The sequence below is a fragment of the Onychostoma macrolepis genome, chromosome 01 (assembly GCF_012432095.1).
Source record: "Onychostoma macrolepis isolate SWU-2019 chromosome 01, ASM1243209v1, whole genome shotgun sequence".
Lineage (NCBI taxonomy): Eukaryota > Metazoa > Chordata > Actinopteri > Cypriniformes > Cyprinidae > Onychostoma > Onychostoma macrolepis.
Genome location: NC_081155.1, coordinates 14962763 through 14981013, shown reverse-complemented (window position 1 = coordinate 14981013; position 18251 = coordinate 14962763). Strand labels below are relative to the sequence as shown.

At 34.9% G+C, this 18251-nt stretch overlaps 1 protein-coding gene across 4 annotated transcripts in view; it reads right to left on the bottom strand.

Annotated features, from left to right (window-relative positions):
* Positions 1–18251, bottom strand: part of LOC131544364 (VPS10 domain-containing receptor SorCS1) — a 218216-nt gene that overhangs the window by 8915 nt on the left and 191050 nt on the right. For all 4 annotated transcript variants that reach the window (XR_009272115.1, XR_009272117.1, XM_058782521.1 and 1 more), the window contains exons 17-24: positions 12952–13065; positions 12489–12660; positions 10674–10860; positions 7980–8113; positions 7683–7806; positions 6855–6967; positions 3575–3709; positions 51–150 (exon numbers count right to left, since the gene is read on the bottom strand). Coding sequence is in view for 2 of the 4 variants with exons in the window: in XM_058782521.1 (XP_058638504.1) it covers positions 51–150; positions 3575–3709; positions 6855–6967; positions 7683–7806; positions 7980–8113; positions 10674–10860; positions 12489–12660; positions 12952–13065 (1079 nt within the window). In the remaining 2 variants the exon portion in view is untranslated. The remainder of the gene's footprint in view (positions 1–50; positions 151–3574; positions 3710–6854; positions 6968–7682; positions 7807–7979; positions 8114–10673; positions 10861–12488; positions 12661–12951; positions 13066–18251) is intronic.

Here is an 18251-nt window from a genome sequence, read left to right as displayed (position 1 = left end):
CCTTCCCTCGTTCATATCTAGTAGAACAGTGTTTGATTCTAGTTCATTACCTGCTGATAAATGGGCAGCGTATACTGTGATCTGGACTCCTGGTCTGAGTGTGAACTGAACCAGATTCTGATTCAGAGCGCTGAGAACCATTTCTGAGAGCTGAAAGCAAAATCACATATTCATCATATTCATACCACACTGGATGAGAAAACACTGCCTTGTATATAATACATCCAAATCTGTTATTAAATTACATAAGCAGTCACAATAAGAAATGTCCCGTAGGTATTTGATTTCCCTGGTTCTGAGCCTGGTGAGTCCTGATGCATTGAGGCAAAGCGTGGGCTCGTGATGTTGTTTGTCGTACGTGAGCCTATACCACACTGAGAAGATGTTTCAGCATAAATCAACTCTATCACCTTCACTCACAAATATAGATATATGATATAGGAGGGATCTCATTTAGGCCTCTCTCCTCACCCTCAAACACACAGAGCCCTTGACTGTCAGGCGCTTTTATGTATGCATAAATCTTGAAAGCAGTTATTTTCCCTCCCAAAATAAAGCTTTGTTTTGTTTTTTTGTGCTCGATTATGGCAGATTAGGGTTATTAAGGGTCTTTCTGAAACAGGTGCTTCCAGTTTGATCATTTTTAAAGTACTTTTTTCTCTCTCTTTCTCTGTCAGAGAGTGTGTTTAAGTGTTAGTAAATGGCACTGCTACATTTCATCTTAAATTAATATAATTTGATATGGGTCAGGGTATAATTACGCCTTCAGAAAGGTGACACGGTTTATGGTAAAAAGACTGACAGTTTAATTTGACATGACAAGACTTGTGCTAAAAGTCATAAAATACAATGTGCTTCTCAGCTTTAATTTATGCCTAAATGTATAGTAATATATTTTCAATAATTAATTGTTTTTCATACAATCATTGTAAGAAGACTGATAAGATTTAAAGATCTTTGGCAAAAAAAAAAAAAAAATCCTTTGAAAAGTGCACTTTAATTTTAATATTAAAGAGTCTTTTTGTTGTTGTTGTTGTTTTCCCAAAGATCAATTGATTAAAAAAAAAAAAAAAACTTTTTTGAACTCTTTGTTGAAGAGTGCACTTTCTGAAACGGTGCATTATTAAAGAGTTGTTTTTTTCCTCTCTCAAACTACTTTCTCATAATATAATGACTTTATTCTCAAAATTCTATGAGTTTAATCTGAACATTTTATTTTGACATTTTTCTTGAAATTTAACTACTTTAATCTCATATTATAATTACTTTAATTTCGAGATGGTTTTATTTATTAATTTTTTTATTATTACTTGGCCATAATCCTATTCCGTACTAGATAGATAGATAGATAGATAGATAGATAGATAGATAGATAGATAGATAGATAGATAGATAGATAGTAGTGATGCGCGGATGCGCGCGCACAGATTTCATTTTTGTGTGTGTTCGCCTGTTCGGGAAGTTGCAGTGACAGATACATTGGCATTCCAGATAAAGTTTAAAAGGAGTAAAGCATGTGTTTATGCTATTACGAAAGTGTAGACTATAATCTGGCCAAAGAAGAACTTTTGTTTTTAAATTAAATGTTCATTTAAAAGCAGCCTATTATCATTGTATTAGCCTGTTACCGTTACCCCTTACGGCTCCGACGACGTTTTGTTCCGTCCTCCACGAGATGCCAAATCACACCAGGAGCGAAGCAACTGGATTCGTGAGACCACGAGATGCTGGGATGCTTCTGAAACGTGCCGCGGCGTGGCTGGTATAATATCTATACATATCTATGGGTATAAACACAAGCATTGACTTGACTAGAGCGACCGTGATCAGCTCCGGTGGCCGTGTCGGAGCCGTAATGCGGGGCAGACGTGATGCGCAGATCAGCTCTCACATCACTGAATCTGCTGTTCAAAATGAACCATCCATTCATCATATCATCGTGCAAAACTAAGAATTAGTCTAATTAGAATCATTGTAATGTGACGATCGGGTGCGGGTCGGGTCGGTTATCTAAATCAGAGAAAAATATAGGTGCGGGTGGGTGGCGGGCGGATCATTTATTTGAAGCAGCGGATTCGGGTGACGTTTTAGCTCATCCGCACATCTCTAATAGACAGATAGGCAGACAGATAGATTTAATTTTATTTTAATATGTTATAAATATAACAGTTATAATTATATGTGTATGTGTATACATGCAAATTATAACAAAATATTTTAAGTAATATTTTAAATAATTAGTTATAATATATTATTTATTTAAGAACAATATACTTAATTAACTATATATTAAAGAATTATATTTTATTAGTTTTAGAAAAATACTAAGTATAAAACTACAACATATTAGCTCATTGAGATGTAGACATTTAGTCACTGTTAAAGGTGACTTTTATTTTTTATTTTTTAAACAAGCGTTTAAGTATTTATTTTTTCATAAACAACTCTTAAGATTAATCTTGGGCATCAGATCTGAGTTCAGCGATGATAGTACTAAACCTCACATAAAACTTCTTCCTGTTCAAAGAATCCCTTTTTTCGCTCTTTCTATCCAAGCTTCATTAAATCTGTCTCATTTAGTAAATGACTCCTGACTTATTTCTGCGCTCCTTTATTTCTGTGTCGCTCTCACCTTCTGTCTCTCTCTCTCTCTCTCCTTATTTCTCACCCTTTTAAAATTAGACCATTCCATGAATAATTACTTTCTTTATGAATTGTACTAGGGTCAGTCAGTCTATTATACTTTTTTAATAAGGCTATCTACACATTATACTTTGAACACGCCACCCTTGAATAGAGATTTATGAGGATCTGCAGTGAAAGGTCCATTGCAGATTCAAGGTAGGTTTGGGCGAGGGAAAAAAAAAGGCAAAAAGGTGCTGCTTAGGCACCCATGCATGGACATCCACAAAGTGCAGATATCCCCTTATCATCTGTGATATAATATCTCTGGCCCATAAGCGATCTAGTGGATGGATTACTAATGACCTCCTCTATAGTGAGTCTGTATGGTGAGAAATCACTGCCTAAAAAATATAGATGACTCTGCATGTTAATATTGGAGGATATGAGCCATCTTCTCATATTCAATAATGGCTGTTCTCTGTTATGGCCAAATATACTGCAGTATGGCCAGAATTACGCATGACCTCACCAGTGAGTTATGAGAAATGTGAACACTCTCATTAAGCTTTGACATCTAATCAGAAATCCACTTTTTCTGATACTTTCTGAAGTTGCTTATGGATATGTATTCATGTGCTTGTCTCATAACCTAGTATTTCATTTCAGGAGAAAATTAAGAGACTTTCTGATCAAGAACAATCACTGTGGACTAGTAAAAACAGGTTTTTGTCAAGAGTTAAATAGGCCAACATTGACATCTGCTGGAGAGCATAAGAAACTCTTGTCAAGATGCTCCTTTTGCCCACCATCCTTTTGTATTTGAAAGAAGGACTGACAATAGTATTTGAATATCTGAGCCTTATCTTCTGAATACGAGACAAAGGTGAAGCAAAACATTAATTATAGCTGAGTGTTTCACGACTGAGATTGAAAATCATGCATAATGTACCTGGTCTAAATGGGTGGCTGTTTTGTCTGGTTTCCCCTCTGTCAGCTGTTTGTCTGGTAACAGGAAGAACTCGGCCGCTGTTGGCAGTCCAGGCAACACAGTAACCAACAGCTGCTCTGGATTCACTCCTGTCGCCTGAAGACCAGTAAACAGACTCTTAGAGATACAAACATCCAATAAACAGGATTAGAGGAATATAAGAATCAAAGAAAAGAAAATGCCTTTAATTCTAATATTCTTTTGATACTGACTTTTTACCCCAATGATGTTTTTATCATTTATTATTATTATTATTATACTTTATTATTATTATACAGTTAATAATACTTTAATAATGTGTTGTTATTATTATTATTATTATGTATTATTATTATTACCTTTATTCAGTAAGAATAAAATGTGACAGTAATGATTTATAATGTTTAAAAAAAACTTTCTATATCTTTTGGACTTTCTATTCATCAAAGAATCCAGAAAAAAAAAAAAAAAAAAATCAATTTTGACAAAATTATTAAGCAGCACAACCATTTTTGACATTAATTATAAGGAATGTTTCAAATCAGCATTTTAGAATGATTTGTGAAGACACTGTGTGTGACACTGAAGACTGGAGTAATGATACTGATGAAAATTCAGCTCTGCATCACATAAATATAATTAAAATGGAAGACTTTTTTTAAAAATTGTACTAATACTTCACTATATTGCTGTTTTTACTGCATTATTTGATCAAATAAATGCAGCACAAAGGACTTCTAAAAAAAAAAAGTGTGTATATATTTTTGAGCCATTATTTAATATGGTCTCATAAATAAATATGCAAAAAAAAATATATATATATATATATATATATATATATATATAAAATACAATAAATGAATAATTTTCTGTCTCAAGAATACACATGATTACACAGTCCATTACTGCAATGTGTTTAAAGGTTCAAAATTCTGTTAAAAAATTAACATTTCGGCTTCATTTACTCCCTCATGTCTTCTAGATGGGTTGAACCAGATTTGACATAATGTCACACATCATTGGTTCCCACTCTTGCAACAAATCGATTCTTCCGTATTTCCCCTTTTGTGTTCCACAAACGAAAAAAATGGCAGGGTTTGGAATTAAATGAGTGTGAGTAAATAAAGACAGAATTGTTTATGTTTTTCAGAATATAAACATATAAAATTCTCCTTGGTTTGTGTTACAAGGTCACAACGTCCACCTCGTTCCTGTCCATATGCCCAGTGCAAAACTCATTACACACATTACCACTAACCAACTAGAGCAGAACACGCATATGGCTCACAAGAGAACCGTTATTCTCAAGTGTCATATTCCATAAACATCCATAAAGAAAGTCCCCGTGTTCAGTTATAACGGCCTCTTGAAAATGCCATGGGGAAGTGCAGGAGAACACTGATGGTTATTTCGGTCTGTCGTGCCATATGTTTGAATATTCGCGAAGCTTGTTCTGTCACGGTGGTGTTTTCCTTCCATCAGTGAAGGAGAATCTGGAAGCCAATTTCACAAGTACGTCAACTTGAGTTCTTCAAGCAAAGTGTGGAGCGTGAAAACCCACCAAATGTCCAGACTACACTTGTGTTTGTACACTTTTTATACCTGGAATGAATATTATATATATATATATACGGTATATATACATACACATATATACCGTTCAAAAGTTTGGGATCAGTAAGATTTTAATGTTTTTTTTTTGTTTTTTTTTTAAGTTATGCTCATCAAGGCTTTTTATTTGATCAAAAATACAGAAAAAAACAAAAACAAAAAAACTGTAATGCTGTGGAATATAATTGCAATTTGAAACAGTTTCTATTTTAATATACTTTAAAATATAATTTATTCCTGTAAAGCAAAGCTGAATTTTCAGCATCATTGCTCCAGTCTTCAGTGTCACATGATCCTTCAGAAATCATTCTAATATGCTGATTTATAATCAGTGTTGGAAACAGTTGTGCTGCTTCATTTATTTTTTATTTATTTATTTATTTTTTGGAACCTGTGATACTTTTTTCAGGATTCTGGATTTATGAATAAAAAAATTAAAAAAAGAAAAGCATTGTTTTTTTCAAAATAGAAATGTTGTGTTAATTTAAATAATATTTCACAATATTAATGTTGTTGTTTTTTTCTGTATCTTAAAAAATCATTTTGATCCCAAACTTTTGAACGCCAGTGTGTGTGTGTGTGTGTATGTGTATATATATATATATATATATATATATATATATATATATATATATATATATATATATGAAGAGTTCAGATGCAAAAGCCTCTACGTACATCTGACGTTTTTTCTTTAAAATTAGCATTTCTTTCTGGCAACTATGTATAGGTTTCTATGTAAGTATTAGTACTTCTGAATGGGTTGAAACTGGGATTTAGTGCATTTGAAGTGAAAGTACTTGATGAACATACACTATGTGTGGAGAGCATTCACTCAGTATCATTATCGTATTTTTGACCAAGATGGCTTTTAGAGGCTTTTGCTTTGGAACTCTTCATATATATATATATATATTATAGACTCTGAACATCTAAATGCTCTTGATGGGTTTCATTGAATCGGCTCAAGTAGTGCTTTAAATTGAGATTCTCTGAAAGGATTTTGTGTTAATGTCATGATTATTTATATGACTACAGAACAGAATTCTTTTTGAAGATTTTATGCTGACATTTGTCAAATAATGCTCAAAACCTGAAATGTCAAATGCCATGGCATTTCTGAAAAACACATCCATTAGTGGTTTATTGTCATCCTTTGTGTTTAATATCTATACATGGAATTCCAAGAAGACCTTGATTATTGTATGATAAAATCATTTTGTTCTTGATAGAAATGAGTCATCTCATGTCAGATCAGATGATGAATATTCTTGCACACAATCATTTAAACTTTGTGCAAAGAGCACTGACAGACATTATAATAGGTGAGAGAAAGTTCAAAAGAAAAGCGAAATCTTCTTGTGTACCTGAGTATTAATATGAATAAATAGGCTGTAGTTACATACTCCAAGGAAAAGAAAGACTTTAATATGTATATCTTTTTAAACTTTATGTTAGCACTATACTACCATATACACGTAGATGACAAAGCAAACAGAGATGAATGCCTTTTCATGCTTTATTATATTGTATATGCAGTGAAGCATTATACTGTATATTGAACACTTTAATATCACTCAATAGAGAAGCAGATTTTGAGCTGTGTGAAAAGTGAATGTTTTTTGTCAAATGCTAAATGGTTTGAACTCACCTGCACCATAGATGTTTTAATGACTCGACTCGCATCAAGCCTCCATTCTGCCACATCAGGGTTGTGATCATCCAGATTAGATGAAAAGGCAAGAAGATGAGATCTGAAGTATTCTGTAATTACAAAAAAAAAAAATATGTTCTTACAATTATTGTTAGTTTCTGACTACTGCACTGCAGTGCACCTATGCTGCGGCATTTGCTTTCAATGTGTATTTACTGTATGATATAGAACTTAAAATTCAATATGAATATGGTTTCATTTTGAGTTTTTGACATTTCTGAAGAAGAAAAAAAGGAGGGTGGGGATTTGCATTGCAAATTAGTAAGGTTGATTTAATAGTATTATTAATAAGAAATGTTTCTTGAGCAGCAAATCATCATATTAGAATTACATTTTACAAAATATTCAAATAGAAAACAATTATTTTAAACTATAATATTTTACAATGTTATTGTTTTTATTGTATTTTTTGGTAAGTATAAGTGGCTTCTTTCAAAAACAATTATATTATTATAATTTTATTATATATTTTATTAACTTATTAAATTATATATTTTATTATTTAAAAAAAAAAATAACATAACATTAACATAATTTTTTTCCCTTTCATTTATTTTAGTTTTTTGTGTGTGTGTGTGTGTGTGTGTGTGTTTTACCATACCTTGTATGCTTAACTACAATAGTTCAAAGTGTTGATGTTTTCCAAATGTATCACAAATATACAAAGAGCAAAGAACAAAACATATTTCGATAAAGCTTATTGCTCATATATGAAGCCATCTTCAATTCCTTGCAGTCTGTTTACTTGTTGTGTGTAAAACTCACCGTGGACAGCGATGGTTTTCCTGTCTTGCAGGATGGTATTCCCAGCGGACACCTGTACAGCGACAACGCTGATTCCCTCTCGAGAGAACGTGAATGCCACACTCCCCTCCAGCGTGATCATGGGCTGTGAATACAGTTTGAGAGAGACTCTCAAGAGGATGCCCTGTCAGCGCAGTTGCAGTGAACATGCCAACTTTATTTACATGGCAGTCGGTGAGGCAAACACACACACACACACACAGACACAGACTTGCACAGGTGCACAGGTGTCTAGTGAGTCACACATTGAGACTTTACCTCCGAATTGTTCCCAAACCACCAGATATAGGTGACAGTTCCCACTTGGCTTGGTGAGAGAACCACTGTCAAATTGACTTCTTTATTTTTCACAGCAACAAAAGGGGCGGAGAGGTGAATAGACTCCAGTTGACCTGCGCCGAGAGAGAAAGAAAAGAGAAAAGTTGGTTGGTCGAGCTGAAAGAGTTTAACAGTGTTTGCTAATCTTGTTCACTTCCTCACACTTAAACCTTTAAAGTTAAAGACAGATGATAGAACCAATAAAGTTTGTTTCATTTTAGCGATAAAACTAGATTTATTTTAGTATAACTTCACTGCTACATTAAATTGTTGACAAAAGCATCCGCTATATATATATATATATATATATATATATATATATAACAAAAGTATAAGTAACAAAAACAGTACCTTTCAAATTTTGGGGTCAAGAATTTTTTTTTTTTACATTAAATTTGTTCATTATTTCAGTAAATGACAGTAAAGACATGCATACTGTTACAGAAGATTTCAAATTAATGTTTTTTTTGTTTGTTTGTTTTTACTTTTAACATTTTTTTACAGTTTATTGGGCACTAAATCAACATGAGATTGATTTATAAAGAGTCATGTGACTAAGTAATGGCTGCTAAAAGTTCAGCTTTGCCATCATTACAGAAATAAATTATATTTTGAAATATATTCAAACAGAAAGCAGTTATTTTAATCTGTAATAATATTTCACAATATTACTGTTTTTACTGTATTTTTAAATCAAATACATACAGCCAATGTAAGCTTAAGAGAATGAATAATAAATAAATATAAATTAGTATAAATACAATTAGTATAAATAAATAAAATTAATAAATAATAAATAAGCAAAATAAATAAATAAAAAGTGTGGGGGAAGAACAGTAGTTATATGATATATTCTCACAGAACTATATATAAGCACATTACGGTGGAATGCGGTTCTTATTTGTGACCAAAAAAAAACAAAAAACAGAACAGCCTTAAAGTTATAGCACAAACTAAACATCCTCCAAATTATATGTATAATGACATATATTAATTCATTCACAAATACTTCTCATAGGAACACAGAGCCATCTGCGTGCGAATTTCAACTCATGCTCCAGAGGCCCTATTTGCTTTGCCTGGCACGACAGGATTGACAGATTGGAATCATTCCGTCTCCCTGATCAATATGTCACTGTGGAGGCAACTGTCTGCCTGAATGTAGCAGGGGGTGGCAAGTTCACTGTGTAGGTGGACATGAGAAAAAGGGCGAACATTTGAATCAAAATGCTTAGTTAATCTCTGTTAAATGCTGATATTTCATGAGCTTCCTCTAGCACGAACACAGGCTACAACCACTAAAAAAGCTACCAAAACTCAGGCCATCTGCTCATAGAATGTGTTAAAATAGCGTCTTCCAACATCATTGCTACATAGGACAGAGTTGTCTGCTCAAAAGTCTGTAAAGCCAGAATTTTCGATTATTGGCATGAAGTCTAATCCATATTCTGGCCAAGAACCACCCACATAGACAGGAATAGGCCATTTGACCAACATGTGAAATGACCAACTATACTTTTCTTTTTTCAAAACATTAAGGGGCAAGTACATCTAAAATCAATGCTTTTTAATGATTTATCACAGTCTGTAGAGACAGCATGAAGGCAATTCAATAATTGGGATTAACTATATATTAAACAAAAATATTAAACAGGCAAAAAATGTGGTAAGCTGTGGTAAAATGTTGCATATTGTCATAAGAAGTCTCAGTAGCTAGTACAACTTAACAGTAAACATAACAGTTCTATGCTCTTATTCACTCAGTAACTGTTCATTAGAGTCATGTGTTTGGAAATCGGTTGGATTACACTGTTCACACTGTATGGTTTTAATTTACTAAAAAGATTTGACTCGTATAAGAGACATTCGTTTGGCAATCAGACTATACAGGTTGTGCTGTATGTTTATGATTCACTAAATAGAACTGACTCATAAGAGTCAATCATTAGGGAATCAAACTAATGTAGGCATGCTGTGTTTTGTGCCATAAAGAATCTAGAGAATTAGAATAAAATATTCCAAATAGTTGTGTAATAAGACTCCAAGTCTTCCATTAATTAAACTCTTAAATATCTTTTTAAACATCAAAATAGCATAGTTCATTTATTTATATAAAATACTACTAATAATGTCTACTACTTAAAGTTATATGAAGTTTCAGAAGTATTATGAGCAACATAATAGTAAACTGTAAACTGTTTGATTGTCTTAAAATAATTGTTCAAAAGAGTCATTTGTTTGGACTACACTGTTTTTGCTATATGGTTATAATTGACTAAAAATAACTAATTCATAACCTAAAAGTTACATTAAGTACAATTCATCAGACCTGGATGATATTTTAGGTCCTCGGGACCTTCATCATACACTGAAGTGTCTGTCGGCAATAACTAAGAGGGATGATTCCAATCTCCTGGTCCAGTTAGAGACTATAAGCTTGAAATCTAGACTGCTTAATGTGGAGTGCAATACAACCAAGGCCAAATGAGATTTTTCTGGTCAATAAAGCATAAATGAGTTCAGTGTGCTCAGGCCCAGTGGGTCTTTAAAATACATTAAGGAAATAAAAGTAGAATACGATATGGCTGTCTGTATTGTGCATATTGTTACTCGCCCTCCCATATCTTGACTTACACGTAATGTGTAGGAAGAGGAGCACAGTTTCCGAGCCCAGACTGTTCTCCGCCGTGGCTGACACTCGGTAGATTCCCACGTTCTTGTAGATGTGTTTAATGCCATCCTCGATAGAGCTCACGTTAGAGTAAGTGAAAGCGTTTCCGTCGCCGAAATCCACCGTGATGCTGGTTTTCGATCCATCACCCTGGAAAAAAGGGTAATAACGTGAAACATCGAGTCTAGCTTAAAACAAAACCCACACACAACCAGACCGGTGAACAAATGTTCTTTATTCAGAGAGCCTCCAGTAATATTTTAGAATTTTTCCCTTTTTTTAGGCAGAAAGCAAAACTGTTCCTGACTACGATACTGGCAAAGCTCGGTGTACGATTCATTCAGCTGTCAGTTCATCTGTTTTGGAGGAAGTCTTGTCTGTCCCAGACCGCTGATCTACCACGGGAAAACATTGCTCTTGTACAGGCAAGATGGTCTCTCATGATTTCTCAAAGTCTCAAGCTTACAAAGCCCAATTTATGGTGGATGAGGGTTATCTCTGTACTTTGGAATTTAGCAGTAGGTACTGTAGATAAATTGTAAAGGTCACACTTTAGTTCTCACTATAACCAGTTCTCATTATAACTAACTATGACTTTTGCCTCAATAAACTCGTAATTTACTGGCTATTAATAGTTAGTAAGGTAGTTAGGTATGGGGTAGGATTAAGGGATCTAAAATATGGTCATGTATTTCCAGCGTGATTATGTAATGCATGAAGTTGTGAACATGCATCACAGAGCTAGAGCAAGACAAGCATTTTACTTTTTTTGTTTGTTTTTTTTGAAAATGTTGTCCTTTTCGACAAAAATTACGATAATGACGATAAGACCCTTATTCCTCGGCTGGGATCGTGTAGAGCCCGTTGAAGCTGCACTGAAACTGCAATTTGAACCTTCAACCTGTTGGCTCCCATTGAAGTCCACTACATGGAGAAAAATCCTGTAATGTTTTCCTGAAAAACCTAAATTTCTGTTCGATTTGTTATTGTGACTACACTGGTCACAATAGCTGGGTTTCCATCCAAAGTTGCGAATTTAACTTGGAATATCGGATAAAACATTTGCGAATAAGCACCATTTCCATTCAACAAGGCAGAGAGAACAAAATCGTCACTTCGCCAAACTGGCACTAAATATCACAAAAAAAAGTAGGAGAAGTCACTGAATTTAATCATTTTCATATACAAAATAAATTACTTGCACCTCAGAATGAGCGGACAAAACACAATAAATGCGGTCATTGCTTTTGGAGGTAGATGCCCGCTGTTTGGGAATGCAGTCCTGTAAGTAACAGTTCTGGGAGGCAATTATACAGAAATACTTTGACGACAAACTATGCAAAAAGATCTGTCCGCTGGTTAGTCAGGTTGTGCGGTCCCATCGTGCAAAGTCAAATGACTTTTTGGATGCGCATGGAGGAATTTATTCGCAATATGCATTTCCATCTCCCGTTATTTGCATTAACCCTTTTCAAATCAAAAACCACCTCAAGCGAGCGTAAAAACCTTTTTGCAAATTAAGGGATTTTTTTTTTCTAAATTTGGTGTTTCCATCACTTGTTTCTTTATACGATACTTCAAAATGTGCATAAAAACAGGGTGATGGAAACATAGCTAATGATTGTTAGTTTTCATAAGCAGTCAGTGGGAAAGATGTGTTTTCTTGCTATTATTTGCAGTTGTTTTATCTGCTCAGAATGCAAACTTATATTCCCAGAAATATAATGTATGATTTTGTCACTGAAAAGCAGTGCAGGAAACAATGAATCTTTCTATACCTCTTCCAGGAAGACGAGGAAGGTGACGTTGCTGGCAAGAGTAGCCGTTAGCTTCCCTTCGCTGGTCACTAAGTGGAGGCCGCGAGGGGCCTGGCTAGGGCACAGCTGCCTACGAGCCGTGTACTGCTCCATCACCCCTCTGGTGCAGTTATTATACACCACCTTTCTGTACCTGCACACACACAGACACATAACACACATTCAAAAGACACACGTTTATAAACCAGTTTTGAAGCTCCAATACAAAATGATCAGTTGAAAACATTGAAATTTATTAGTCTGATCATCTACAACATTTTAAATGAGTCATACATCAAAATCATTTGAGAATGCAGATGGCAAACATGTTTAATTGAAAATCTCACAAACATATACACAGTCTGTACAGTTTACTTAGCTATCTAAACAGGAACATTGAATAATCACTTTAATGGATAGATGTATGCGTCAATTGAGATCTCACCCAGTGCTGTTGAGGAACGTGTGTTCTGTAGTACAGGTTCGAGACATAGAGGAGGGGAGGAACCAGAATGCTGGAGTACATTTCCCATCAGCCCTTCTCTCAAAGCCATAATCACTGTGAAAAAAACAGTGAAAACACCCATGAGTTCTTTACTTCTTCATCACAGTCATCAACCCAGATATCACACCCATTGGTTTGAAAAAGACCTTTCAAAATAAATAAAATCTCAAAGCTGTAAATTAACATTAATTTTACAAAAGAATACAATTTAAGTTTTTCTGCTTCAAAATTTCATGTTTAATTCCATGGTTAAAAGCCATGGTAGGTTTATTTGAACAGTGAGAGACAGATCAAAACAATAAATAATCCAGAAAAATGCATTTCAAAAAAGTTATAAACTGATTTGCATTTTAATGAGTCAAATAAGTATTTGATCCCCTATCAATCAGCAAGGTTTCTGGCTCCCAGGTGTCTTTTATACAGGTAAGGAGCTGAAAAAATCTCAGTTTGTTACCTGTATAAAAGACACCTGTCCACAGAAGCAATCAGTCAATCAGATCCCAAACTCTCCACCATGGCCAAGACCAAAGAGCTGTCCAAGGATGTCAGGGACAAGATTGTAGACCTACACGAGGCTGGAATGGGCTACAAGACCATCGCCAAGCAGCTTGATGAGAAGGTGACAACAGTTGGTGCGATTATTCGCAAATGGAAGAAACACAAAATAACTGTCAATCTTCCTCGGTCTGGGGCTCCATGCAAGATCTCACCTCGTGGAGTTTCAATGATCATGAGAACGGTGAGGAATCAGCCCAGAACTACACAGGAGGATCTTGTCAATGATCTCATGGCAGCTGGGACCATATTCACCAACAAAACAATTGGTTACACACTACGCCGTGAAGGACTGAAATCCTGCAGCGCCCGCAAGGTCCCCCTGCTCAAGAAAGCACATGTACAGCCCGTCTGAAGTTTGCCAATGATTCAAAGGAGAACTGGGTGAAAGTGTTGTGGTCAGATGAGACCAAAATCCAGCTCTTTGGCATCAACTCAACTCACCGAGGAGGAGGAACGCTGCCTATGACCCCACGAACACCATCCCCACCGTCAAACATGGAGGTGGAAACATTTATGCTTTGGGGGTGTTTTTCTGCTAAGGGACAATTACACCACATCAAAGGGACGATGGACGGGGCCATGTACCGCCAGGGCCAGGGCATTGAAGCCAGTCAGGGCATTGAAAATGGGTCGTGGATGGGTATTCCAGCATAACAATGATCCAAAACACATGGCCAAGGCAACAAAGGAGTGGCTCAAGAAGAAGCACATTAAGGTCCAGGAGTGGCCTAGCCAGTCTCCAGACCTTCATCCCATAGAAAATCTGTGGAGGGAGCTGAAGGTTCGAGTTGCCAAATGTCAGCCTTAAAACCTTAATGACTTGGAGAGGATCTGCAAAGAGGAGTGGGACAAAACCCCTCCTGAGATGTGTGCAAACCTGGTGGCCAACTACAAGAAACATCTGACCTCTGTGATTGCCAACAAGGGTTTTGCCACCAAGTACTAAGTCATGTTTTGCAAAGGGGTCAAATACTTATTTCACTCATTAAAACGCAAATCAATTTATGCGTTTTTTGAAATCCATTTTTATGGATTCTTTTGTTGTTATTCTGTCTCACTGTTCAAATAAACCTACCATTAAAATTATAGATTGATCATTTCTTTGTCAGTGGGCAAACGTACTAAATCAGCAGGGGATCATTTATTTATTTTTTTCCCACTGTACTTGCCATTTCTTTAAAATTATTTGGTAAATTTACAGTGTATTTGTGGTAGAATAAACACTGATATTTGTCATCTGTAAAATATTTACATTGAGAAAGGCATAAGAAATCGTAATACTGAAGTCAGAATGCCAATCTTCCTGCTATGATTAACATTAGTAATTATCACCTTTAAATGGAAATAATTATATTAGCTCTCAGGAATAATAGGTAGAGTAAAAGTCCAAGTGCCACCCACATTATACTTATTGAAATGGACTAAATCTTTTTTTTTTTTTTTTCTTACTGGCAAGTCAAGAAAAGTCTTTAACTAGACATTTTAATTAGAATAATAATGTTCATTGCATGCATTAAAGATTTTGTATTTTCTATGCAGCCATATAATTTTTAATTTCTAACAATTTATAAACGTTGTATAGTAGCCAGCAGTTAAAGTGCTAGCATCTCTCTTTCATGTTAACATTCTAAAAAATAAAGAAACAAATCCTGCACACTATTTCTGCAAAAAATATTTATTAACAACGTTTCGGTCGCATGACTTTCATCAGGAATTTTTCAAACAATCACATTTAAAAACAAAATCATGACCAATCTCTATTGAGATCCATTAATTGGTAACAACCCACCATGGGTACATCATTAACAACATTAACCCATATATATATATATGCACATAAACACATCCTGTACATACATACTAACACACATATCAGGAACAAATTACATTATAACATCACATTGAATAGAGCTTCATCGTTCATGCCATTAGGTGATAATGTCTGAAGAGTAAAAATCCAAAACAGCTCACGTTGCTGTAAAAACAATTCAATATCGCAATAATGGGTTAATGTTGTTAATGATGTACCCATGGTGGGTTGTTACCAATTAATGGATCTCAATAGAGATTGGTCATGATTTTGTTTTTAAATGTGGTTCACTTTGTGATTGTTTGAAACATTCCTGATGAAGGTCATGCGACTGAAACGTTGTTAATAAATATTTTGATATAGATATTTTTTGCATAAATAGTGTGCGGGATTTGTTTCTTTATTTTTTAGTTTTTGACCTGGCTGGTCTTTGTTTCCGACGCACCTATTTATTGCCGTCAGGTGTGCGGAGGTTTTGTTAATTGAATTATTGGACTTGGTAGTTTGTCTACTGGGTTGTTTAAGCTCTACGCACCCTGATGCTTGCAAAGAAAAGAACATGACTTCATTTCAAGAGATTAACAATATGACCGATAATTGCGCTAACACATTGTCTTTTACACAAGAAGATGCGGATAAGATTCTCTTTCCTACAAAGGACATTGATTTTAAATTGTCACAAGATGAACACCGAGTGCAACTTGAGAGATTGTACCATAAAGAAACACGTCTTGAAATGCATGGCTCTACATTGAGCGAATATTGGAGGAACAAGAGAATTCCACGTGGTTTGAGAATCTCAAAAGCTCCGACATTGTGTAAACAGAACAAATCGTTTTTGAAGAGATTGAGTGAGATTCTTAATAAATGCTCCATGGATCTGATGTTACTGATTGTGGAACAGGTATCTGCTGATGTTAATGAGATCCATAAAGAAATTGCTTCATTGGAAGAGAAAATTAAGGTAACATCCCCCATTGATTTTGACTCCATCTCTACTTCCATCAAATTATCCACGGAGAAATACCGTGAGAATCTGAAGGAGATCAAGTTCAAGAAATACAAACGAGATACGGAGGATTATCTTCGGAACAAGATTTATCCTTGGGATGGTAGACCAGCAACTATTACCTCTAATAACGGAGAGAGTGTTACAGAGGAGTACGGTGCTACAGCTCGGGGATCATCTGGGGTTACATCACAGTTTCGGAGTCGTACGAGAGGCACTGGACGGAGTGATTCTACGGAGAGTGAGTTCACTATGGATAGTGACTCTAGTGCACATACCTTGCCCTCTTTTTTGGACAGATGAGCTCCCTTGCGGAGACCACAAAAAAGAAGAAATGTCGGAGAGGTACAAGGGCCTCAAAGAAATCTACGACCGTGGACTCGTTTTGTCAAAAGGTTTATCATTTGTTCCAACTAGTGGTATAAATTCTTTTGGTCTAAAAGTGGATCTATTTAAGTGTTTTAGACAGAAAATTACGATATTTTTTCTCTAAATCAACTTCTGTTTCCTCTTCTTTGAGTACGCCTTTTAGAGCTAAAAGTACTTTTTGTCCAAATGTTTCTAATCATACTATTCACACTTTTTGCCGTTTGGTTGAACAAGATGTGATGAAAAGGTGTGTTTCTATGAATCAATTATCTCATAATCTTTCATTGAATGAGAAAAAAGCTTTGACTGAATTGAATAATGATCCAAATATTATTATAAAATCAGCGGCTAAAGGAGGAGCCATTGTAGTTCAGGATAAGTCCAAATATCAACATGAAATTCTTTCGCAACTACAAAATACAAAATTCTATGTGAAACTGTCTAATGATCCTACTAGTACCGTATTGACCCGAATATAAGACGATGTTTTTTTCTTGGAAATACATCTGAAAAAACGCGTTCGTCTTATATTCAGGGTCTAGACTTTGACATGTCAGTAATACACCCACAACAATAGGTGGCGCCAAAAACGCATAAAACGAGTGTGCCATGAAATATGTAATGTAATGTGTGTTGTAAAGATCGCGAATGAAAACAAATGAAAAAGAAAAGCTTACAGCAGCATGATCGTGACTGTCATGTTAGCCTGATGGGAACAAACTTCCTCTGTAAGTGATTTTAAAACATAAGACAGTACCCAGATTTGAAGACTACAATAAGATTTCACGTCTACTGATAATAACATTTTGGTAGGCTACTATGAGTTGGATAGCCTAATTGTTATATAATTCAGATGGGCTACCTGTTATTTCAATGGTAGGCTATATCAAAATTTTCCAATGTCATTGTTGGTACATTTTACCAGTATTTACCATACTTTCAAAACCAAAATTAGAATTGGAAAAATATGCAATATGAAAATAATTTAAGAATAAATGTGTTTTACAGAGAGAGGAAAAAAAAAAAAAAAACAAGATTTGGTTTTCAAAAAGCCTTTTTCCAACAGGTACATCTGGAAAAAGGGGGGTCGTCTTATAATCAGGGTCGTCTTATATTCGGGACAATACGGTATATATCAGTCTGAGATATTAGCTTTTTTAAGGAATGCTAAAATACAAGGTTGGATATCACAGTCTGAATTTGACTTTTTATACTGTCAACATCCGATTAAGCCTGTTTTTTATACTCTTCCCAAGATCCACAAAAGATTAATTGATCCTCCAGGACGTCCCATTGTGGCACAGACTAATTCTCTTTTATCTCCCTTATCACAATATGTTTTTTTTTTTTTTTTATTAAACCTTTTATTCAGTTGTTACCATCATATATTAGGGATTCGTCTGACTTTATTAATAAGATTTCTGAATTAAATGATTTACCTGAAACTTCTTTATTATTAACTTTAGACATAACAAGCCTCTATACTAACATCTC